Source organism: Rhagoletis pomonella, unplaced genomic scaffold, assembly GCF_013731165.1.
Source record: "Rhagoletis pomonella isolate Grant_MI unplaced genomic scaffold, Rhpom_1.0 Rhpom_scaffold_00012, whole genome shotgun sequence".
NCBI classification, from domain to species: domain Eukaryota; kingdom Metazoa; phylum Arthropoda; class Insecta; order Diptera; family Tephritidae; genus Rhagoletis; species Rhagoletis pomonella.
The window spans coordinates 24,738,892-24,763,980 of NW_023458566.1; the positions used below are offsets into that span (position 1 = coordinate 24,738,892).

General features: G+C 34.7%; 1 protein-coding gene across 11 annotated transcripts in view; it reads right to left on the bottom strand.

Moving 5' to 3' along the window:
- Positions 1 to 2,664: 2,664 nt before the first annotated feature.
- LOC118748184 (2-oxoglutarate dehydrogenase, mitochondrial) overlaps positions 2,665 to 25,089 on the bottom strand; it is a 32,480-nt gene continuing 10,055 nt past the window's right edge. For 4 of the 11 annotated variants that reach the window (XM_036482549.1, XM_036482552.1, XM_036482553.1 and 1 more), the window contains exons 2-14: positions 20,253 to 20,361; positions 20,042 to 20,182; positions 19,805 to 19,981; positions 18,857 to 18,986; positions 12,396 to 12,474; positions 12,152 to 12,328; positions 11,839 to 12,073; positions 11,062 to 11,775; positions 10,821 to 10,975; positions 9,861 to 10,755; positions 9,628 to 9,782; positions 6,766 to 6,999; positions 5,012 to 5,111 (exon numbers count right to left, since the gene is read on the bottom strand). In XM_036482549.1, the coding sequence (XP_036338442.1) occupies positions 5,012 to 5,111; positions 6,766 to 6,999; positions 9,628 to 9,782; positions 9,861 to 10,755; positions 10,821 to 10,975; positions 11,062 to 11,775; positions 11,839 to 12,073; positions 12,152 to 12,328; positions 12,396 to 12,474; positions 18,857 to 18,986; positions 19,805 to 19,981; positions 20,042 to 20,182; positions 20,253 to 20,345 (3,285 nt within the window). In that variant the 5' untranslated portion in view covers positions 20,346 to 20,361. Of the gene's footprint in view, positions 5,112 to 6,765; positions 7,000 to 9,627; positions 9,783 to 9,860; positions 10,756 to 10,820; positions 10,976 to 11,061; positions 11,776 to 11,838; positions 12,074 to 12,151; positions 12,329 to 12,395; positions 12,475 to 17,681; positions 17,785 to 18,856; positions 18,987 to 19,804; positions 19,982 to 20,041; positions 20,183 to 20,252; positions 20,362 to 24,290; positions 24,313 to 25,089 lie in introns of those variants that run through there. The other 7 variants (XM_036482555.1, XM_036482556.1, XM_036482554.1 and 4 more) reach the window with 6 other exon arrangements.

Below are 25,089 nucleotides of genomic sequence, written 5' to 3' on the forward strand. Positions count from 1 at the left end.
TAAGCAAAAGTTGTCTAACAGTCTAGGGTAAAAGTTTGAAATTTTAATGAAAATTTGAACGATGTTTCTAAATTTTGTACAAAGTTTGAAACTTTAATAAATGCTATATAGCCTAAGATCCGTATAGGGCACGACTTTCACCCATCAGAGTAATGGATGAAATCTATTTTGTATGGATTTCAACGTGTTAGCATATTTTAAATTAAATATTAAACAATTTTCTTTTAATTTAGTGCTCATTTGTGTAATGAACAAATTATATACCAATCGGAAGTATGAAGCCTATAGAATTTGAGAACGTTGAGTTATCTATTTTTTCTTGGCCTACCTATTGGGTCGGTAGGTATGAACAGGTAAGTAATACTTATATGTAGTTCTCACTCGTCTGTTTAATAAATAAATCTTGTATAAAAATAAAGAAAATTGATAGCGAACCTGAGGATATAAGGTTGTATGTGAAAAATTTGGCCTAAATTCCGGTTTCCGCGTGAGCTCTTAAATCAAAATACACTGTGGAAAATCTCAAGTTTTGAAATGGCACAAAAAATGCCGATACACGTGCACTTAATATTGGGTCGAAGATATACTTTAATTTTTATGAAAAAAATTCAAACTTGAACAGGGAAAAGAATAATTTTGTAATTTTTTTTCCACATGTAAAAAAGTCAAGCTACTAACGATGATAAATAAACAAGTTGTGTATGAAATAGGAGCAGGAAATCATGTTACTCGCATGACACAAAAATTGAAGGTAATTTCATTTATTGACATTCGTTGTTGTTGCCGACCACTTGACTTTTAGCAAGCTTCTGAAATTTAACTAAAATCATGCTACCAGATTCACTAGCGGCAAAATTTTTGTTTCTTGAAAAAGTAAAAAAAAAATTTAAGGTTTGGGAAGTTGGACGAAAATTTTAAAAGAAAATTCTTGCGCGCTTCGAAACTGCAGGAATACGGTACACCTGTGCAAAGGTTCGAAAATAAAATGTTCGCTATTCCACTTTGAAAAAGATTGTGTGTTATTTTTAGAAAAATTAATAGTCCATTTGACAGCTGTCAACTGTCAGGGTTTTAATTTGACATACAATTCTTGATCAGCATGTCAGAAAACGTAATCAGTGGTGCTTTCAAAAAGATTTTCTTAATTTTAGAGAAATTGGCAGTTGATTTGACAGCTCTCAACCGTCAAACTATAAATTTTATGGCATACTCGGATTTAGCATTACAACAATCCTACGATAGCGCAGTTTCATTATAACCGTAACAGCCCTTCTAATTTTTAGCGTAAAACATGGCTTCCCCGACCACTGCCAAGCAGTTGTCGTTCGTGTTTTACAAAAACAGAAGACACCGTTGTTTGGTTTGAAATTTTGTTTATCAAATACCAAGGACAGAAGTTTACTTTTGCGAGTACGACATTTGGTCATATAAACTGTTCAAATTACCTATAGTGCAGAGTTTGAAATGTGAATTTATGTGGAGTTAAGTATTCTATAATTAATTAATTAAACAAATGAAAGGAAAATAGTCAAACCTGGTCAAGATGTCGTGGCGCATTTTTTTTACATAACAGTATATACTACATACATTTTTATAACATATTTCCACCAACTCTGTATATTAAAAAATTTAGGCTGCAAAAAAAAAAATTATATGCAGTATTATGAAAAAAAACCCGAAGTTTCCATTTTTGGAATCTAAAAAAAGAAAATATGTCATATCTCCAAAAAAAGTATATGTAGATACGAACGTTACTCATTCGCCATGTACGAGTACGGCCATGTACGAATTACATTATTTCCTGCTCCTATTCCATACAAAAAATGATTGCACATTTTCATTTGACTATTCGCAACTTGTTTATTTATCAATCCATTTTCATCGTTCACGGTGGGTCGGAACCACGTTCAACCCAAAGGTCTCGACACTTAAAATTTCCTTGTGAATTTCTTTTCTATTATGCTTTCTAAGTAATTTAAGACCAAAATTAAAAAAAAAACCCTTACGACAGGTTTTTAAGAATATCGAGTTTTTGTGCTGAAGCCATTGTTACTCAACCGGTACAAGCCAAAGCTCTTGGCACTTCGGATTTTCATACGAGCTTCTTTTATATTATGTTTTCTAAGTAATTTAAGACCGAAAAGAAAAAAATCGTTCGACAGATTTTTAAGAAAATCGAGTTGCTTGTCGCCAAGCTCAACTAACGGGAGACACAGCAAGTGCGCAACCCCGACTGGGTTGGTCCAGTGGGGTTTAGGGCGCATGCGAGTAGATGTTGCGAGTCGTGCGGTGAGGTGCCTCTCGGCATGCCAGGCACTCATCGGGTACATCTGCATTTATCCTGCTCAAGTCGGAGTTAAGCCTGCTGCAGTAGCCAGAGCGAAGTTGGGCTATGATGGTGCGAGTCTCCCGAGGCCGACAAAGCTCTGTCTCGTCTGGTGCTAGGTTGATGTTATTGTCATCATTTTCAAGCAAAGCGCTGTACGAAAGATTGGGAAACATAAGATACCACAAATGTTGAAATTACCTGTTTGCCGGACGATCTTACGATGTTCGATTCTGCCTTATCATATCGAGGAGGCAAGATAAAAATCCCCCCCCACATCTCCAAAAAGCGGCAACTTTCTGCTAACCGTCAAGAAATCGACGAATGAGACAATTATCTAAGGTTTGGTTCGAATCTTTTCTTTATTTAATATGTTTGTGGGTCAGAGTGCTTTCAGTACTTACATATCTACATCTTGTGACCATATATTAATGTCTAAATCGGTAGATTCGTGAGAGAAAGTGCGAAAAGTTAATTTTCTTGTACATATCGCAAACGTTCTTCAAGTGTATTAGTTCAACATTTTCGACATTATTCACTAGAAATGTTCATAGACACCAAATGTATCCTCAAGCAACAATACTTTCATTTTAATTTATTGCAAAATCCACAGTAAAGCCTCCCTTCCCCATATGTTCCCCATAAGCTCATGAAAAGCACAAAAAAATATTGTTGCCGATTTCTAACAAATGAGGAATTTCGTATAAATGCACTTTTGAAGAACGAGTGCAATATGAATACCGTTTTTGGATATCGACAAAGCACAAGTAGGTGCCTTCAGGCAAAGTTTTCTATATATATGTACATACATCGCACGTTTAATAGTATACAGAAGTATTTCAAAAATTCAATTTTGTGGGAAAACGCAATCAAAGTTCGATGAATTCATACAGTTGGTATACAAAAATACAGCCATCTGTTAGGCTGAACATGTTCTACTTATCTATCAAGCTTATTAATTGTATGAAGAAATCTCCAAAAGCGTAAATTTTGAGTTACATCTTTATATTATTAAACGTGCGACATCAGCATTTTTAAACCTCTTCTTCTTAACAATACTGGCCTCTATATTAATAGCGCATTTACGATAGCATTTACATGTTATTGATTATCATTCTACACATACGCATACTTTAAATTTTGTTTTACTCTCGGCAATGAACCGAAATGGCCATCTATCAAAATAGTTTATAAATAGTTATCTGTTTTATGTAAGAAAGAGTTAACTTTTCAGCGGATTCACACCATTATGAAAGAAACTTCAATGTACATGTATGTCAACAAACATACTTAATGTAAATTTAAGTATAGTATAAACATATGTATGTATAAATATTTTAGATATGAATATCAATTATCACCTGTTGCGTTTGTTTACCAAACCAATGTACTTATACATACATATTTTGTAAAGCGCAAGAAATTTCAATTGCAAAAAAATAAACAAAAAAAAAAAACAAAAGCAAGGACACTTTCCTCTTTAATATATGTACATATATGTTGATTCTGTGAATTCTTAAAAATTATCACCAATGCTTTTGAAAAGTAAGAATGATGGTTGGTTTTTGTTTCTTTATATATTATCGGTTTTTTTGTTTTTATTTTTCCATAGTATCATATAGACTTATAAATAACGAAAATCATAAATAATATAATACATACATAAATAGTGTCAAGAAATAAAAAGTAAATGAAGAATCCAATCGAAGGATGCCACAACGCTTTTGTTTTTATAGACAAAATTATTTTGGTGATCTGAGTCATAATTTAGTAAATTAATAACTTAAATATGCGATCATAATCTTAGAAATTCTCGTTTATTTTTACGTTTCTATAAATAAATATACAAATACATGTTATGTTCGTGTCTGCTGGTTGAGAAAGTCATGTATCTTCCAGCGCAAACAAAGCACGCTTTTATAATGATCCAAAGTAATAACGTCAAGGAAAACAATTGTGTATGTATGTATTTGTGACGTCGTCGTGTTTTCATTTCTTAATAAACAATAATAAAATTATACATATATTGCTCCTTTATGACGTCAAAATTCAAAAACTATTGGTATCTTAATTCTGTTTCAATTAATTGTAGACATTTTGCTAGATGAAACAATTGTTGTTAACATATACTTAAATACATACATACATACATACATACATTGAAACTAATTGATCCCTGACAGTTTGCATCTTTGTAATTCACAACTACATTCCATTACTTGTTTTTTTTGTGAACAGTCAAAATAATTATTGTTTACGTGAAAATGGAGAGTCATTTCAATATAAAAACCCATACATACATAAATAAATAAGGCCGTTCGTTATTTTAATATTTGCATTTTTGTTCCTATTTGTTTTTATTATATCGTTTCTCTCGCATTTCAAACTTTCACAAATATCGAGACGATATTTTTTTAATTAATACACGCCTTAATAGTTTCTTTATAAATTAGTCATACAATTATTTCTACTAAAACTGCAATATTCATATATGTATATGTATGTATGCATGTTGATTATTTACTTTGTATGTCGACGAAAATAAAGGAAAAAAATAATGTAATTGTATAGTTTATTATGTGTCCATTGCTGTTGTAAATATAGAGGATTATGATCTCGGTTATCCGCAGAAATATCTCAAGCCAATTAAAACTTCACTATACATCATCTCGCATTCGACCCCGTTTAGACCGTCGTTGCATCGTTGAGCAATGCGTTTAGTTCACGAGTATGCTGCACCTTTGAGCCGGTGGCGGTGGAAGCGCTGCATGGCCTTCCAATGTAGCTACAGTAACACAAATAAAGAAAGCAGAACGAAAAGAAAGGAAAAAACAGCACAATCATTGTTTGTGCAAAAGTGGGTAAGGAGGGGGAAAATGGTTGGGATATTGGAAAAGAGATTTGTGAATAAGGATGTTTAAAGTAAGAGGAGGAGAAGAAGAATATTCAAAAATGATTAGTCTATTTTGAGTAATAAAATATGCAGTTCATAATGAAAATGTTCGAAATTTATGGAACAATGCAACGCTAAATACTCTATTGGTGATTTATGGACTATCCTTACACATGAGAGTATCAAGACTAGTTTTCAATACGGCATTACTGTGAAAATATTTTGCAAATGCCGCCATCAAAATGCCATAATAAAAACCAGCAGTGATGGCCAAATCCGTGCATGCAAAGTTAAATGTTATTAAATGAGCGAAATTATGGTTAAGAGTTAAAATATAAATCATAGATATGAATTCAACAATGAAAAAAGATCCCAAGGATGTAATCTTGGCATATATGAGTGAAATGAGAGCCGATTAGTTTTCGATTTGTCACCATAGTACATATGAGCTTATATATATTAGCGACCGGTTAACTGGGCCCGCTACCCGCTAACACGCTACTGACAAAACAATTTTACACTACCGATAGAATTCGAAGAAAACTACCATAAAATATTCAATACAATTAAGATTATTTGTCCACTGACACCGAATTTCAACAAAGGTCCTGTACCAACTGATAGCAAAGTACTCCGGATAGTAAATTTTTGACAACTATGAGGTGAAAAAGAAATGACCAAGCCGGCAGAACAGGAATGTCAAATTTTCTCACTCATAGCAAACTGTTTTTTCATCATAGAACTTTGCTACTGATTGGCACAGGCCCAAATTCCAATTGCTTTACTATTTTGCTGCTCATGCTCACATTTCATGCTGCCAGACTGAGGGTTTGTATTGTTCCTCAGCATCATTTAAATTCGAGATCAATTGGGCGCTTGTTATTTGATTTTCAAGACTTGATTCTATTCGATTATAAATGAATGGAAAAATTAAAAAAAGTCAGCACCGCTAAAAAAGGAAAAACACGAAGGATGCGACAAACACATAGTACTCAACTCTGAGAACCATTACAAAGTTACAAAGCAAAGGATTAAAAACGAAATATTTGGCGTTAGTTAATGAATAAGTAGAACAAAATGGAGCATATGAGTTAAATCACAACATGAAAACATTGAAAACATAATGCGTGCATTCAAAATTGAATGACGACTAGATTTGCGCTACTTTACTTTCGGCACGATAACATACAAATACTAAAAAATACCATAAATTTCAGCTATGTAATACTAATTTGGCAAAATCAAAGAAAACTTTATGAGTACTGAGAAATGCCGGCGCTTTGGAAAATTTTGTTTTCATTGTTTTTTTGGAAGCAAAAATGTGAATACAGTGCCGAGATACCCTACATTGCGAAAATTACATCTTAACGGGCAAACAAATAAAATTACATCATACATTGTTCCAATGATTTTCGTTGTAGATAGAAAATATTAGATAATTTTATGCAAAAGAGAATATAGATTGCAAAGATTTGCTACTAAAGCGCATCATCGACCCACATTCGTGTGATTTGAGAAGAATTCGGACGGCGCTCTCTTTCCTCACCTAATTTTACGTCCAAAGTTGTATTTTGGCGAAATGTCCCGGCTACCAGCGGGCTTATTGAAATTGCCTTGCATATCTCGAACTTCGCGTGCATCGAAATAGTCGACTGGTTTCTGATCGCCTTCGGCGGTGTCGCTCTTTTCATTGGCGAAAACACGACTCAACCACGGCTTCGTTTTCGAATCGGAAGCAGAGTCGGCGGCGCTAGTCTGTATTGTGGCCGGGTTAGAGGAGCTGTAACAATAATACACACACACAAAGAATGGATTTTTTTTTGCTTTCGATATTCGAAAAACGTTGTTTATTATACATATTATTCGTCCTCGCTCGCACTAAGGCAGCTTTAAAACAGTTGCACAATTAACATTTTTAACTTCTTGGTAAAGATAGTGTTTGTGCATACACAAATACAAATATGTATGTATATGTAGATGATATCCTCTTAAATAAAAGAGCACTATTAATATGTAAAGACAACGTTTTAGTAGGAAAATGATAAATGTTAGCTGTTTGATGGAACTGATAACTGAAAATTATATATAAAGGGGATAATAATGTAATAATTAACAAACATAAAAGCTTCAAAGCTGTGCTATAAACATGAATTTTGTCTTATGCCCTGGGAAAAGTAAAAAAATCAAATAAATGCATTTTGTTTTCATATCCGTTTTTAACTGTAACATGAAATGCGAACTTTTCTCCACATTGAATAGCCTATTGATCGAATTTCCTTGTCTGATCAAATCTATTTTTTTAATTATTAAAAGTAGTTATGTACTAACTTTTCAAAATAAAAAAAAAAACAAAAAAATAAAATAAAATTGTCTACCTTATAGTAACCGTACTCCATAACTGACTACCATAGCGAGAAGCATACATATTAAGACTACTTAGGTGCAGTTGGAAAATTTTGTATAGCGCATGATGAATTTGGTGAAACTCTTACGTTTTCAATGGCATCAAGAATTAAATTAGTCGTAAACAGAATAACTATGCAGCTCATCGCAAACGTAATAAAGATAAAGCGTGTGAACTTGCTACTTTTTTACATTTCCTCAAAAGTTTTTAAAACTATTCGACTATTCCGTTAACCGACTAATGGAGTCACAGTCAGCACAGCCGGTTGATGATAGCCATTAGGATATTCGGCAGGGTCTGACTCCTCGACTAGTCGCATTGCCTGTACTATGTACTACGTTAGCCCTTATACCACTTTTCAACGATTATTCGACTATTGCAACAATTAAATCCTATTAATCGAAATGTTGTTCTTTCATATGGGAATCTGAATAATGAAGATTTGTCCGCAGTTCTCAATAACGGAGTTATTGCGGTTGGGCAAACACTTCGTTCCTAGTAGTTCTTGACATAGGGGAGCTAAAAAATTTTACTACATTTTTTTTGCAAAATTTTTAATTACCTTGCATGTATTATTTAGCTTAGTTTATAGTGAAAAGTTACTAAGTCCGATTTTCTAAATTTTACAGCAGAGGAAGAAAGCTTTTTATAGCATTTTTCTTCAAGTATTTCGCAAAAATTTGAACACAACATTTTGGCTATTTAAAGCAAAGCAAAGATTTCGTATTATCCGGATTTTCGGAGCTTCTTTTGGATTTAGTAAATGTTTCTTTCATTGAATATAAACGAGAATAAATAAAATAAGTACCTTTATCCTTTTCGAAATAATGCATAAAAATCTAGCCTCCTGTATCAAAATATGAGTTTTAATAAAAAGTCGGCTTATCAACTTTTCACTCTAAGCTAGCGACATGCCTCTTTACGTGCAAAAGATGTCGAAAGCGTTGAGTTAAAAAGGAGCTCGCTACAGAGAAAATACCAAATAACTAAACAAAATCGCTAAGATAGTTCGTTACAAACGAGTCCATCAATCGTTCGTTTTGGAGCAATGTAGGAAAGGGTTGCAAAAAAAACGTAGATATCTCTCGTTACCTTTGTTTTTTATATTATATATCGCTTCATTTGGTGGAAGGTCTTATTAGGCAGGAAATATAATAGAGGTGGGTGGTCAAACCATACGTTGAGTTAAACAGAGAGTAAAGAAAAAAACGTTTGTATGCAGGATGTTGCACCTTGCTTATCGAGAGTCTGAAATACCTCGTGTACTTCTGCGATAATTGAAATATTCTAGTTTTTAGAAAAAAACATCTTTGAGTGGTAGTAAAATGAACCAGAAATCAAGTCTTAAGCATAAAATATTGTATTGAAAGTATGCCTTCCGGGATAACGGCGGTCATAAAAGCAAAACATATCAAAAAAGGAAACAAGATATTCATAATTGATTTTCAATATAGTACATAAGTGGTTGTGGTAATTTAAATATGATAGAGAAATAAACTATATTCCAAAAATTTGGAGCTATAAGCTTAAATAGCAATGCGATTATTGCATAACCGTTCTACTGACTTCAACCGTTACTGTATATGAATGGACTCGTACTTCCATCTGCTTTTTATCAGTTTCCAAAATGCTCGCTTTTTATCACTCTATTGGCTTTTTAGCAACAACAGATTTTACCCACATATTTATCTAATTTGTATACATTAGTAATGTAGCAAATGTCGTGTTTAGATTTTCATTTCGAGAACTAAAGATGAGAAAAATAATATTTTCAAAGGGTATATAAATGTCGTCTAGGCCGGAGGAGCTCGTAATAGTCGAATAACCCAAAAGTCAAATGGTCGAAAATAGTCAAATAGTCGATAGCGTCGACTAATGTCAGCTTCGAATAATTCGATTTACCGAGTTATAAAATATGTATGTTTATACGTAGATATACATATACGCATGTGATTAAAAACAAAAAAAAAGGAAAATAAATTAAAAATGTTTCAAGAGACTTACCCGACATCCTTGTCGTGGTTAAGGGCTGTTAGGAAGCGAGGTTGCACGTACGTCCAGGCCCCTGAGTTCTTGTGTTCTTCCTGAACCCAGAATAGATCTGCGTTTTTATAAACGTTACTTTGCTCTTTGACTAAGTCGAATGGGAAGGGTGAAATCTATTAAGTAGTAAAAACGAAAAACCGTCAAATCAATAAAGCCTACTCAATCACTGTACAGTTTGCATCGTTTCTAACCTGTTCTACGCGTACGATGGCAATCTCCTTCTCTAATTTCTTGTCTTCACGCGCCTTTAACAGATCGTAAAAAACACGTCCAGTACAGAAGAGCACTTTCTTCACATTGTCTGCATTTTCTGCTGCAGGACCTTCATCAGGAATTACACGTCTGAATTCACTACCTTCGGCCATTTCCTTGAAAGGACTTCTTGCCAATGGGTGGCGGAGCAGGGACTTAGGAGTCATTAAAATCAGAGGCTTGCGGAAAGGCATTGCAATCTGCCGACGTAAAATGTGGTAATAATTGGCTGGCGTCGAGCAGTTGGCTACGATCATATTAATATCGTGCAATTGTCGAATAGCGAATTCATCAGATTCAGGAGGGAAATAATCGGGATCATCAGCGCACAGACTCAAGAAGCGTTCTAAACGACCGGATGAGTGTTCTGGACCCATGCCTTCCATACCATGAGGCAAAAGGCAAACCAATCCCGATTGGCGAACCCATTTGGCTTGGCCGCTCGAGATAAATTGATCAATAATACATTGAGCAGTGTTACAGAAATCTCCGAACTGAGCTTCCCACAACACCAAAGCGTTAGGGTTGGTCATCGAATATCCATGCTCAAAACCTAAAACTGCGAACTCAGAAAGGGAACTGTTCGAAACTGAATATGGCGCCTGATCTGGATACAAGTGCTGTAGAGGGTTGTAGACAGCTTTGTCTACCAGCTGGTGATGCAATACATGATGCCTATGTGAGAATGTGCCACGCTCAACATCCTGACCAGACAATCTCACATGAATACCCTCTTTAAGCAGCGAACCGAAAGCCATTGCCTCCGCTAACGCCCAATCAGCAATCTTCTCGTCAACCATGTTCTTCCGGGCAGCCAACACACGCAGTAAACCTCTGAAACAATTTGAAAATATTTTTGTAATTACAATGGAAAATAGAAAAAAATTAGTTCTTAATACTTATGTATGACGAACTCCGCGGCATTTGGTGGCGGCGCCGAGAATCGGTTGCCAATATGAATAAGCGTTTCCTCTTTTACACCGGTTGGTGATACTTTCAAGGGATCTTTGCCTTCGAAAAAACCAGACCATGGAGAGTCAAGCCAATCTTTGTACTGTTAGAGAGGAGTATGTGCATTAATATGAAATTGTGACGTCCGAAAATGAATAGATAAATTCGGTACACAGAACTTCTTCTTACCTTGATGTGTGTTTCCTGTTTAGCTAATTCTAAGGACTCCTCACAGATTTTATCGTATTTGTCGGCTACAGCCTTTACTTCTTCAGGAGTGACTGTGCCTTCAGCGATAAGTTTGTTCGCGTACAATTCCAAGCAGGTTTTGTGTTTCCTAATCTTTTGGTACATCAGGGGTTGTGTAAACATGGGCTCATCCACTTCATTGTGGCCATTGCGTCGATAGCTAACCAAATCGATAACGACATCTTTATGGAAGGTAGCACGCCACTCAGCGGCCACTCTGCTCACATGCACGACAGCTTCTGGATCATCTGCATTCACATGGAAAATTGGAGCATTTACGACGCGAGCGACATCGGTGCAGTAGGGCGACGAGCGTGAGAAACGAGGGTCGGTAGTGAAGCCGATTTGATTGTTTACGACAACATGGATGGTGCCGTGAGTGGTGTAGTCGGGTAAATCAGACAAGTGCATCGTCTCGTAAACAACACCTTGACCACAGAACGCAGCATCTCCGTGCAATAATATAGACATGACCTTCTTGCCTTCCTGATCGCCACGGTAGAACTGTTCAGCACGAGTCTTGCCCTGTACCACGGGGCAAGAAGCTTCCAAGTGAGAAGGATTGGCAACAACAGCTAATCGAATATTTTTATTAGTGACGCGGTTCAAACGCTCAATATAGGTTCCTAAATGGTATTTCACATCACCAGAACCCTGGAAAAATTGCACAATAGCAATATCAAAAAATGCCGAATAGTCAATAAATAATCAACTCACGTCATCAGCTGCTTCCAATCCAGCGAATTGCGTGAATATTTGGGGTAAAGGTTTACGACAAACATTGGCCAAGACATTGAGACGTCCACGATGTGGCATACCCATTATCACCGATTCGACACCCAACTCAGTGGAAACATCAATGACCTCTTTCATAGCCGGAATTAGCATCTCACCACCTTCCAGACCGAACCGCTTCTCAGATGAATATTTCTTCGCCAAAAATGCTTCAAAACTATAATCAATTAAAGCATGTATAGTATATATCTCTAGGCAATGAACGCTTTGTAGTAAATAGTTGAACTTTTCTTACCCTGTGGCGCGAGTTAAACGCGCCAGAATGAGTCGCTTTTGTTCTGGTGAATAGTTCATAACTCCAGGTGTTTCGAAACGCTTCCTAATCCAGTTACACTGTTCCAGCGAATTAATAAACATATACTCCACGCCAACTTTATTACAGTACACATTTTCAAGACGATTTAGGATCTCTCTAAACAAAAATGTTTAAATATCTAACTTCTCGGTTACGAAAAACCATGTTTGGTTACGTTGCTTACCGCAATGGCAAAGTGGTTTCATCTCCGCCGATAAATGTAGTACTAGGAAGTTTGAAAGGTCGGTCCATATCTTGTTCTCCTACATTTTGAGAACAAATATATTAGATGATATCAAGCCCAAATCAAAATTCATATCAAACAAATATAGTACATAGAATTTTTTTATTTGCTTTGAAATCCGGAGGAGATCGTTTTTTTTTTTTTACATAACATGTTTTATGGCAACACTCAGTTCAGACAGAAGTTATTATGGGAATACAGGAGATAAAAAATATCACGACCTGTCGAAACATACATACATTCAATCGAAACAATTATATATGTATGGCTAGGGCACGGAATCTCATGCAAATGCATGTTTTTACTGGTCATCTTCAAAGGAAAATGGTTGAGTTGGCTTTAAGAATCGTGAAATTTCCTTTAAAATGGCATTCAATTGTTAGTGCATTTACGGCAGCGGACGACGAACTATCAGCACTGGATGTGTCCCACGCAAAAATGACCGAAATTTATCACATGAAGGCCAAGCAGAATTTTTTTTACAGTGCAACTGCCTCTCTCTGCATTACGTACTGAAATTCATTAAAGACGCCAAATGGTTGTAGGTTGTACGAGTTGTGCAATCAAAATGGCAAACGTACAAATTGTTTGTCCCCAGGGTGACAAAACCAACCAAAGGTTCCCCTATTAAACTGCCAATGTTTCTATTTACACAAGATTGCAACTGTCTGCTTGATTATAATCTAATTTTATACATAAATATTTATTGTTTCTTGAAGTGAATTGTTTTCGTTTTTTTTTGAATTTTGGGTGCATGAGATTCCGAGCCCTATATATGGGCAAGCGATTAGAAGTTAGAGCAATTTGAAATATCGAAACCGTTTATGGTATGTTTCTGTACTACATACAATGCAATAAGCGTCAATTCTGAATACGAAAATTTAAAATTAATATTCAGTAAAATTTAGTAACTCATTCTGTGAAAACCCATTACCAAGATTTCTAGACGTGTAACTGTGGATGTTAATGAGTTCAAAACCTATTTTCATGAATATTAAAAAATTTACAATGCTTAGGTACTACAGGTGGTAAGTGTCCAGAAAACAGTACATACAACTAAATCTAAAGTCTAATGCTGGATTTCCACTAGGCATTAAATGGCAAAAATGACTAATGACAAAGTTGGGCATTGAAATTCATTACGTTAAAAAAATTGCCATTAAGTTCATTTCCACATGGCATTTTTTGTCATTTCAATGCCAAGTGGAAATTCGGCATAATAATGAAATTTCGAGAGGCATCACTGTTCGTTTGATGTTATTCACAGTTCCAGTCCAAATAGTATGTATTGCATATTCAACAAATCAGCAAATCACATTCAATCAAGTAGAAATGAGCGCATGAGGACAGAAGTGGCCTAACTCACATTTTTATTTTTTTTTTTTTGTAGTTAACTTATTTTTCTTTGCTTTGATAGTACGCTATGTAGCTGTGTACCGTCAAACTAAAGAGTAAGTGACATTTATTAAAAAAATTATCACATTTGACACTACTTTAAGTATGAATAAAAAAAATTTGGGTTAGGCCACTTCTGTTCTTATGGCCCTAAATGACTTCGACTGTCCCCCTCTTGAACTTCGGACGAGAATGTCGCACTTAGGGGAAAAATATCGAATCGTATTAGTTGCGTTCCAGATGCTTCACGATTTGCAGGTTTTTACAGGAAGCTGTTCCAGGTGGCCACCTTCCATAAGGTTTATTAATGGCGAAAACAGCTTTTCCTGCAAATCCTGTAAAACCTGCAAATCGTCAAGCATCTGGAACGCAACTAATGAAAACCCTCATTTATAACGGGCTGCCCATTTCGCAATGTGGAAACTAAAGTCGCCATATGATCTACGACTTCTTTTGGTTGACACTGAGGATTTCGATCTGGACGAAATGTGGTTTCTACAAGACGTCTTGGAGTCCTTTTCGTATGGCTATGCGATACCCAACTTTTACTTCACCAAGGCAAAAATGGATATTCTTTATTTATTTTTGACAATAAGGTCAGCTCACATAGAGTGGTATTTGGTTGTTAATTCTACTATATTGAGGCGTACTCTTGTTTTTATATGAATGGAAAGTTTAAAATTTTTGCAGGAAAATTTCAATAGGGATATTTCTATAAACTTGGAAAGCCTCGAGAGCGCCAAAAATCTCAACATAAAATAATTTCAAGCTTTCGAGTGGGAGGAAATCACTAAATATTTTCGATTCGTACAGAAATAAGAATATACCTTGTAATTTTTTCAAAAAAATCGTTAACGAGGTATGGTTTCTCGTAAATTTGCACGTTTGTCTTCAAGCTTTAGTTTATATTTGATTACAATAATTGATAACCACTATTCATCGATTAAACGACAATCAAGAGCCTACTTCAGCAGAACAGGGCTAGCATTTATTTCCAAACATAACTAGTATCTAAACCTGGTCACACTCTACGGTAAAAAAACAAAAATTTCAATTTCAGAAAAGCAAAGGAATATATAGCTAGGGGTTCGGTGTTATAATAGTTTTTTTTTTTTTTTTGAGTAATTTTTGTTTGAATCAACTTATTAGCTAAGCCAAGCTTTATGAGTCCGGTGACCAAATATTTTATATCATAATATCTCATAAACTCATATAAAGATTTCCAGAGTTTAAGTTAATGATAGTAATATTTTGTAACGGCAGATAATTGGTATTTTAAAATACACGAGATTTCCATGTTCACAATTTAAAAATATATTATACAGAATATATAGAACCTTGAAATACTGTACTGTCCTCAATAATACAGTCACTGCATTTAAGGGTCAATTGGGTTCAAATACTGTGAGGCTAGTTTTTAGGAATGTAAAACTCGGTTTGCGGGTGTCGGTGGGGTTCGGATTCGCCGCCAGTGAAACAGCTATTTGTGGTCCTCAACCAAACTATGTCTAAACGATAATACACATAGTTGGTAGTCGAAGTCTGAGTGGATTTCATTCCATCTTATTACAATTTTGCTTTACAGTGGTTCAAAGGTTTTACTTTTTGGCCGAAAATTATGTAAATTACTAAGCTTGTATTTTTATTAACGTATCGACTGAGGACGTAATAGTAAAATTTGGTGGATAATTTTTTGTGCAAATTACTAACCCACTAAACCCACTAACTTTTGAAAAACTGGTAGTTAGAGGGTTAAGATATTCTACAAATATGTTCAAAAAAGGATTTTATTGGGGGCCACCGAAAACTTTCTGTGGCTTAAGGGAGTGGAGAAACCACAAACATTTCGTTTAAGAAGATTAAATTATTATCAAAAAGTCCAACCTTTAACTCTTCGTAAAAAGGTTTTGGTGTAGGTTTGGACAAAATCCTCTCATGGTTTGATTACTAAGTTGTATTTCTAGCGTTAGTGCATAATTTGATTTGAGCTAATAAAAACCTCGGCCGCCCTTGTTTTCAACATCGTGGTGATTCCACAACCCCAGGCACCCGCAAACCGTGTTTTGCATTCCTAGTGACTAGCCTTGCAGTATTAAAAAAGAATTGACGACAATGCAAAAAGTCGCCAGCTCACCAATTTCGACCCTAATTTTGACGAACTGTTCTTGTCAATTTCCCTGGGCATTAAATGACCAAAATTTAAATTCAAAAGTGGATTTTATTAGCCAAGATGTTTACATCAACCACAAAAATTCAGTTAATAATAAACTGCAGGTGCCTGCATTTCCGATTTCAAGGGCCTTACAAAGCTTTTACTTATTTATTATTTGAACATTTTCAAATCGACTACTTTGTGAAAACAGAACCATACTCTGACTTCTAATGGTGTGTCCTCACCGCATAGCTGTTATTAGCATATTATCTAGGAAAATTTTAACTTTACATACACTCACTTTTTGACTAACTTTAATTTAATTTTTGCATTTAACATTTTAGTAGGAAAGAAAATGATAATTTCTTATGTTACTTGCAGCCCTAACGTGGCATGTGAATATTTAAAAGCTGCATAATATACGCTGATGTTGAAATATAGTCTATCTATAATGATTAAAGTTACTTTGCAGTGCTCTGGCAAATCGAATTTTTGAGTTACTCGTAAATAGTATCGAATTTGGGCTTTTAGTAAATACATTTAAAATTTTGTTGGAAAACGTTGGTTTCATTATAAATCACTCTTTTAGTAGAAATTGATTACATTGAACCCATACCATCAGATATTTTTTGCGACAACGTACACACATACATATCGTCGTAAAGTACAAAACCGCGTATGTCAGTTCGCACAAATTATTTTGTAGAGAGTAGAGTAAAAACACTCATATTTCAAAATGGTTCTCTTTTTTATAAAGCAATCGCATTTGTGGCTAGTGTGTTTCAGGACGAATGGATAAGGCGTTCCCACGACAGTCGGGTCTACGTAACCGGAACGACCCAGATAGATATATATCTGGCCAAGGACTGCCACCACTCCAGCAACACTCCCCAAAATTTCTTTGGGGAATTTGTATGCTGTTACAACAACAACGAATGGATAAGGCTTGAGCCAAGAGCTTCGGGGAGCAAATCAAATTTTTGGCAAAAAATGTTAGTTAGGCTGTATTGCAGAACGACGATACGCGGTTTTGTACTTTAAACGACAATATATAGGTTAGATTTAAAGAAAATGCCGAATCTGTTTTACTGTAAGGAACTGTGAATATTACGATGACGTCTGCACGAACACTCGACATTAACTTGTACCAAATTTGTGAGTGACAAGTAAACAAAACAAACACTAAAGCTCTATCCCGAATTTTAGCGGACAACGGTAAAGCTGTCGGCGGTAAGTGAACAGCTGTTTAATCGCCACAGTGTAATCACAGTGTGGATGCAAACATTTGCAAACTTGTGAAAATAGCTAAAAATCATTACAATCAACAATGTGCCGCCTCCGTTGGACGGTAAAACTAGAAATAATATAAAATCAACCGAAAAACGTTGGCGTAAAAACGCTGCCGCCTCAATTATATTTTGTGAATTTTAATTTTGACAGCCGTTTACCGTCAGCCGGCGTAATTCTGGGTAGAGCTTACACATACACATTACATACTATTTATAAATAAAATGGTGTGAAGTTATAAACTATACCAGGATAAATCATCACACGGATACACCTACGTACATAATTCTAAGGAAAGTGCAAAGGACCGGCTTCAATTTGACAATATCTTTTTACGTTTTTATTGGGTTTTTGATCTTGATATGATGCTTTTTTTGGTATATCCTACTTACCAAAACTGAAATTAGCGTAAATGGCTTTCGTCGAGCAGTTGTCGGGCAATTCTGCGATATTAATTTCAAGAGGGTCGAGGTGTGCAATGTTATGTCCTCGAATCTATTGAAACAGTTCAAAAGCGTGTGGGTTTGGTCATTGACGAACAAACACATAGAAAAAATTTGGATTCCGTTTTTACATAGTATATGCATATATTTTGTTCATTTTTCAATTTAGCAACAGAAGGATAGGCAGAAATGTAACGAATAATCAAAAAGAAGAGATATGTAAAGAAAAGAAAATACAAGATTAAAAAAATAATAAGAAAATCAAAACCAACCAAATAGTAATTTTTAAAAATTATAATTATTAGATACAAAAAATCCCCAGCCTTCACGAGAATGAAAGTATTGGAAGGCCCTAACTAACACATTTTTTAATTAATTAATGAGAAGCTCAAAAACATTTCAAAAATAATATCAACACAGGTAGGGGGCTTTTGGTACTAACCTACCGAAATCTGTGAAAAAAGGAATTTCGAAAAAAGTGTTTGTTAGGGCCTTTGTGAATTAAGGTAACGGTATGTAGTTACGTAAAATGAGCTGGAAATGGTCTGTATGAGGTGCATACGTTTTTTTATATGAGTCAGATGCGATGATATGTCATACATAAACTATATACATACTTTTACTACTTGCTGCCTGTGCACAAAGGAATAGTAAGGAATATTTTTAGGGGTTCTCACAGCGAAATTGTTATTTTACAAATGTTTAAGTGGTTTTTTGTTTTTAGCAAATAGATTTTGCCCCATGCAATCGAAACCACTGATGGATGAAGTATATGACAACAAAAAAGTAATTTCAAAGGTACATACATATTTTAGTTTCCCGCAAATCAAACAGCAGAATTTCAAATTTTAACAACTTAAGCATAAAATTAATGTATCTTTTATCAGATCAGCAATTATAATTTCAGCTAAGGACTGATTAGCCTAACATGTGTAGTTGTTCGAAAATATACATATAGCGGGAGACAGGTCGGTGTCAAGAAGAAGTATTAGAAAGACAAAATATAATACTGTAGCTCCGAATTTCATTGCGACAGCGCACCAAATTGTTTTTCATAATATTCATTTATTCAATTTCAATTATTATTTTAAACTAAAAGAAATGAAATCAGTTTAAGCAATTACCAACAAAAAAGGAGGAATGCTGCCGCAGCACAGCTTCGTTAGCTCGGCGAGTCTGACCATCTTTGCTGACAGCAATATCCGTCCTCAAGATGCCAAGCGGATCCAAATCAGCTGCCAAATGACCGCGAGACTTTAGGCGTAACAACGTTATTCATTCAAAGGAATCACATTAATGCAATGATCATTTGATATCATTCAGATGTTGATGGAGGGTTTCATTGTTGTTCGAGTTGATAGTGTAACATTATTCGATTATTTTAATGGTTTATGATCGTAAATTATAAAACTAATCTAAGGTGTTGTGCAAATAAATGTCCAAAAGTTGCTTGTATGTAATGATAAATTAAGAACTTACTATATACATATAAGCCTCGTAATATGTATGTATTAAACTTGAAGTCAGCTATGATGTTAGAAAAATGAGAATCAGGGAATATTTGAAAAGGGAGACCCCATCTTGTTAGGTATAACCTATTCAATTACCAATTTGAGTAATATTAGGGGGGCGTACGTTTCTAAATTATTAGAGGAGTTTATGAATTGGTTTCGAACTTCCATCTGAATAACATTTATATCTTTGGCATACCTTCTATAAATACTGTGAATATGGATTTGGGGATTATTTAAATACATAAACTGTTTTAAAAAGATGCATTCTAATAAACAAAACATAATTTAAAAAAAAAATATATATATATATCGCTTACAATAATCGTTCACATATGAAAAGTTTTACTGTTGTAAAATAAATGAGAATAACTCAAAATAGTAGGAATTGGAATAAACTGACGATAGTACTACAATTTATACAATGAACAGAGAGTGCTATGAAATTAGTAGCGGTAATAAATAATTCAAAATAATACTGCTAAAATTCTTAACATAGGTTTATTGAGCAGACACTAATCCCACTGTTATTCTATTCATCTGGATTACTGAATTGCTTACCTGATAGCTCCTGATAATGGCTTGCACTGCTAAATGGTCCTCAATCGTCTTTGAATCAATGGCTCCGCCGGAGGAGAGAGCAGTAGCACCACCCGAAAGCGGTATTAAGTTTCTTTGAACGGGTTGAAAATCCGGTGGTGCATTATACGAGTTACTTCGGAAATAGGCATCCCAAGACTAGAATAGAAATTATTTTCATAACCCTTGCAACAAATATACACACACACAAATATTCACCGTGTGCACTGAAGTTGGATCACGTAGCCACGAGTTGTACATTTCCTCAACATATGTAGCAGATGTCCCTGACGCGAATTGTTCAGCCGGTGCCGAACTGTACGCACGCAGGGTAGCCAAAACGGTGGTATTTTTCCATACCTGAAAACATAAAAGGAATCTAAGTTAAATTCATTCATTTATTTGGGGCAATTTGAAACGATTATAATACCTTTGAATTGCCATCTTTTATCAACCACGTGGCAAAGTTCTTTTGCGCAATGGGTGATAACACCAAATTGAAAGCTGTATGTGCCCGATGCATCTCTTATTATGTTTCACTGTAATTATAAATATTTGAAAAATATACATTAATTTAACCATTAATTTAACCAATACTAGCAAGATAACGCAGTCCGTATAATTTGCCCTGCAAGGGCATAACTATAATATTTAATAGAGTCCGACCGATAAAGCCGCATCGGCATTGGCTAGTATCGGCCAAAAGTATCGGCTTCGGCATCGGCCGTTTTTGGCCGATTCTTTTTACTTTTTCCGCATTTCATTCCATGTTATTTATTTTTTACTTTTTTAATTCCTTTAAAGTTTAAGCACCCCAAAATGTGAACACTTTTTATTTCTAAAGACTGAACAATACTTGAAAGCTCTAAAAGATGACTGAATGAATTTCACATGCACTTAGTTCGGGCACGGAATGGTTGGATTTTTGCTATGAGCTCCAAAAAGTGGTTGTCTTTAAAAGACAGAAAACAGACATCTTAGATTGTAACAATAAAGGAATAAATTCATTCGTTTTCGATTCACAAATGTAAATATCTATTTCAAAATTCATGACTGTGATGAAATGGGTATATTTTTTTCGCAAAAGTGAATAAATTCAAAATGTGAACCCGCTTGGTTTAATTTAGTTCACATTATCGGGCGTGAACTGTAATTTCATCGTTATTTTAAAATTTACGGTTACCGTTTATTAACAAATTGTATTGAAAACACATTTATAATTAGCAGAAGCTGCAAGTTTTTACTACTGAAAATGTTATTTCGAATGAATTATCTTTTTACATTGAATAAGAAAAGAACTATGGAACAAAGCATTGCAATGCTCAGGGTATTCATCTAAACCCGTAAATGCCTCGTAACTGTGTAAACCTGGTAAATAAACCGGTTTTCCATACAAAATTAAACAAGTTCACCAGGTTTACGTGGATACGAGGCATTTATTTACGCGTTTAGATAAATTGCCCTACTGTATTTTAAAACATATTTATCTATGAACATAAATAAGTTAATAGATTCTTGGATGATTATATGGTTTGTAATGTTATTTAGTTATTTGCTTATGTTTTTCTTTTGTTGTTATAAAGTTTACTAAAATCATTTGTTCTTGAATGAATTTATATTCAGACAGTTTTTGTTTTAAGGAATCGATTCTTTGCTCACCGGCCGATTAATCGGCATCGGTCAAAAATTGGGAATCGGTCGGACTCTAGTATGTAAGGCAAAAAAAATAGAGAGCAACGTGTTGACCACTTTTGCTTAAAACAGTCCCTCACGTTCGAGTTTTATTTGCAAACAAAGATAACAGGTTTTCGTATGGGAAGAAAAAAAAAACTTGAAAGAGTAACCCCGCCGTCCCATATATTTTAATATGAGTAATTATAATTATCAAAAACTTCTTGTTTGAAATATTAAAGTTATAAATATTGTAGTCAACACATTCTTCCAAGACCATGCATGTGCTTTCTGCGGGGTACAAACATTTGAAGGCGGCAATATCGCACCACCAATAAAACAAAAATTTTCCACATACAACGTTGCTAGAAATCCACATCGAACGTACATTTTAAGCAATTTGCAACGCAACATTTGCGATTACAACACGATCAAGCTATATTCTTTAGATATAAAGCGAGTATAAGAAAAATTTTGGTCGCACAAACACTCGTACTCGTCGCGACGAAAATAACAGTCGCCTAGAAAAAATCTGTATCGCAGTTAGGCAACTTTATACCTACTTTAAATTACTTATTTTACGTAATTTATAATAGTTGTTAAAATAAGCCATACAGCCAGAGCAAAAAGGAGAAAATCCAAATTTTTCTTGTAATGATATCGCGAAATCATTGAAAGTTCCTAAATCGACCGTAACTTATGTGCTCAAACAGTTTAATGAACAGAAAGTAAAGTTGGAAGTGGTCGAAAAAAGGATTAACTTCAAAGAAAATAGCCAATCAAGTGGTACGAATTTTTAAGCAAAATCCTGGGCTTTATTTTTTTTTTTTTGTTAATTAATCCCAACGGTTTTTACCCTCTTTTCCCGTCCAACCGACACGTACGGAACTTTTTTTCTTTTTGTTTTTTGGTGTCGAGACTTGGAAACAGGAGTTTGTTAAGTGTCGAGATCTAAAACCATTCAGCTATAGGATCGAATTCATCAGCTGATTGGATTGGATATGCTAAAGACAGTATTTCAATTATTGAGAGTGGATATCACATACATTGACATAAACGGCATGAGAGTTAAAATCTTGACAAAAACAACGGAATGATTCGTTTAGTTCAATACTTAGTTTTGCATGGCTTCAAAAACAGAGGTCGAAAGTGTATTGACACTCGAGGGGGCAAGTTAAAATTTACCTCAGCCACAAGGGCCGGGCTATTAATCAAGCCTGTCATTAATTTTACGATAAATATTATACCTAGCAAGTTAACATGTCACAAGGATACGTTCAAAAAGTTCGGAAGGAGAAGGAGGTTTGCAATCATTTAAAGTCAGCTTAACGCCAAACAGAACAAACAAACAAAATGCCGCCGCAAAACAAGAGCGCGAAAGTTGTTCGATAATTTTGTTCACGATTTCGACAGCATAATCATGGACGATGAAACCAACGTTAAAGCGGACTTCAATAAGCTTCCAGGTCAGCCTTTCTATACGGCCAAGGACACAGAGGCGATGTTGCAATTTTTGATTTGGCAAGCGATGTGTAAATGCGGTTTGAGAAGCAACGTTTTTGTAACTACGGGGACAATAAATCAAAAAATTGACGTCGGAAAGTGTTTGTAGAAACGACTTCTGTCATTGGTACTCGGGCTCTGTGCTATTTTGGCGCGATTTCACAAGCTGTCATTATAGAAATATGGCCAAGAACTGGTATGAAGAGAAAAACATTCATGTTGTACTGAAAGAAGCCAACGCACCAAATTGCAAATTTTCACCAAAATTTCAAATCTTTTAATCAGAATCTTTAGAAAAAATGTTAGTATGCAGTTCTGTAGCACATTTAATTATAGTATAATGAAGTGCAAGTTTCAAGTTGCTACAAAATTCCGTAGATTTTTGGATTTATTTTTTTTGCTGGCAGTATCCTCCATATGTCTAAAAGGAAATTGTTGAAAAGACTTTGTATGGAAAAAACGTGAAACACGTTCAACCAAAAAAGCTCTCAAAAATCAACGGGGTTTTTTACAAGCTTGAAACTTGCACTTCATTGTACTAAAATTAAATGGGCTACAAAACAGCATACCAAAATTTTTTCTAAAGTATCTGATTAACAAGTTTGGTGAAAATTTGTCGATTTTTTATAATTTTGTATAACGTGTTTGTGGTATAACCAGCTAGGCTATTATAAAAGAAATAATATACATTAAATAAACAAAACACAAATAGCCAAAACTGGTCAAAATATCGCACTCCTATTATTTTGTGAACCACTATCTAAAATCGGAAATAAGCCCAGATGTTCAGCCATACTCTCTTAGGAACTGTTCGGATATACATAAGAACACATTTTTTGATGTCATACACAGTTCAAAATAATTTATTTAATACGGGAATTAATTTATTTAATAATTTGCCAACAGAATTATAAACCCAATCAAGTGGTTTTACATTTAAATACATTTAAAAGGAAATTTACTGAATATGTAAAAGATAATTATAATTAATAACCGAACCATCAAATGTTTGTATATCATTTATACATACATACATACATTTTCAAAGAATAGCGAAATTGCTAAATAAACGAAGTTCATCATCACTTTACACTTGCAGGAAAAATGTTTTTTTTTTTTACTTTCCAGCAGTTTTTCTCAGTTTTTCACCCGTTGCTTTTTCTGGTGAGACATTTTTTTCTTTTTGACAGTTCTACAGGTTTTAATCTAAACATCGCTGGAACGCACCTAATACCACCCGGGTATAAAAATGAGTTATCAGCAAATGAACCGCTTGAATAACTTCATTACCTACCGAATTTGTGTGTGATTTATGTTGATTGTACCACAAATTACTATGAACTTATACCGGCGGACATTACTTATTCATTTGTTTGCCTAGGTTAAACCACTTCAGACTACGAAATTTATTAAGCTTATCACTACAAAAACTGTAGTCATTCTCTTCTCATCAAAAAACATGCACCAGGAACATAAAAAAAAAACATTATCACTCCGGCCTTTGTATTTTCTTTCTATGAATCAGCATATCAGTTTGCGTTCGCGTCAAAAACAAAGTGATAACTAAGCATATGCCATTGTAATCGCTTTTGTTTAATAGCATTGTTTTATGTATTTGTATGTGTTAATAATAATAATAATAATAAAATATGCGATTAATTCGTCGGAAAAGTTTTTTGCAATCTATATTTGGGTAAATAAAAAATGAAAGTCACCGACCTTGGCCTTAAACCTATCGCCAACAAATCAATCGATGGCAAAGCAAGCACGTCACGTGAAAAAATTGTTTTTACATACACACATACATATTTACATATGCACTTGCACAGCACGAAAATCGGTCTCTGGCGAGGACTTCGTCAACAAGCAGCTGTTGGACATTTTTTGGTTAATTACAAAACAATTTACGAATATTTGACCAAAGATGTGTAAGCAAGCAAAAAGAACACATAAAGCACAACATTAAATGTTCTTACGTAAAAACAAAATTTCCAGCCCGGATAATATGTATTTAATTTCTTAACATTCCTTGTTATCGCCAAACGAAAAAGTTCGGCATTACGACAGCATTTCAATTACATAATGCAGAAAAA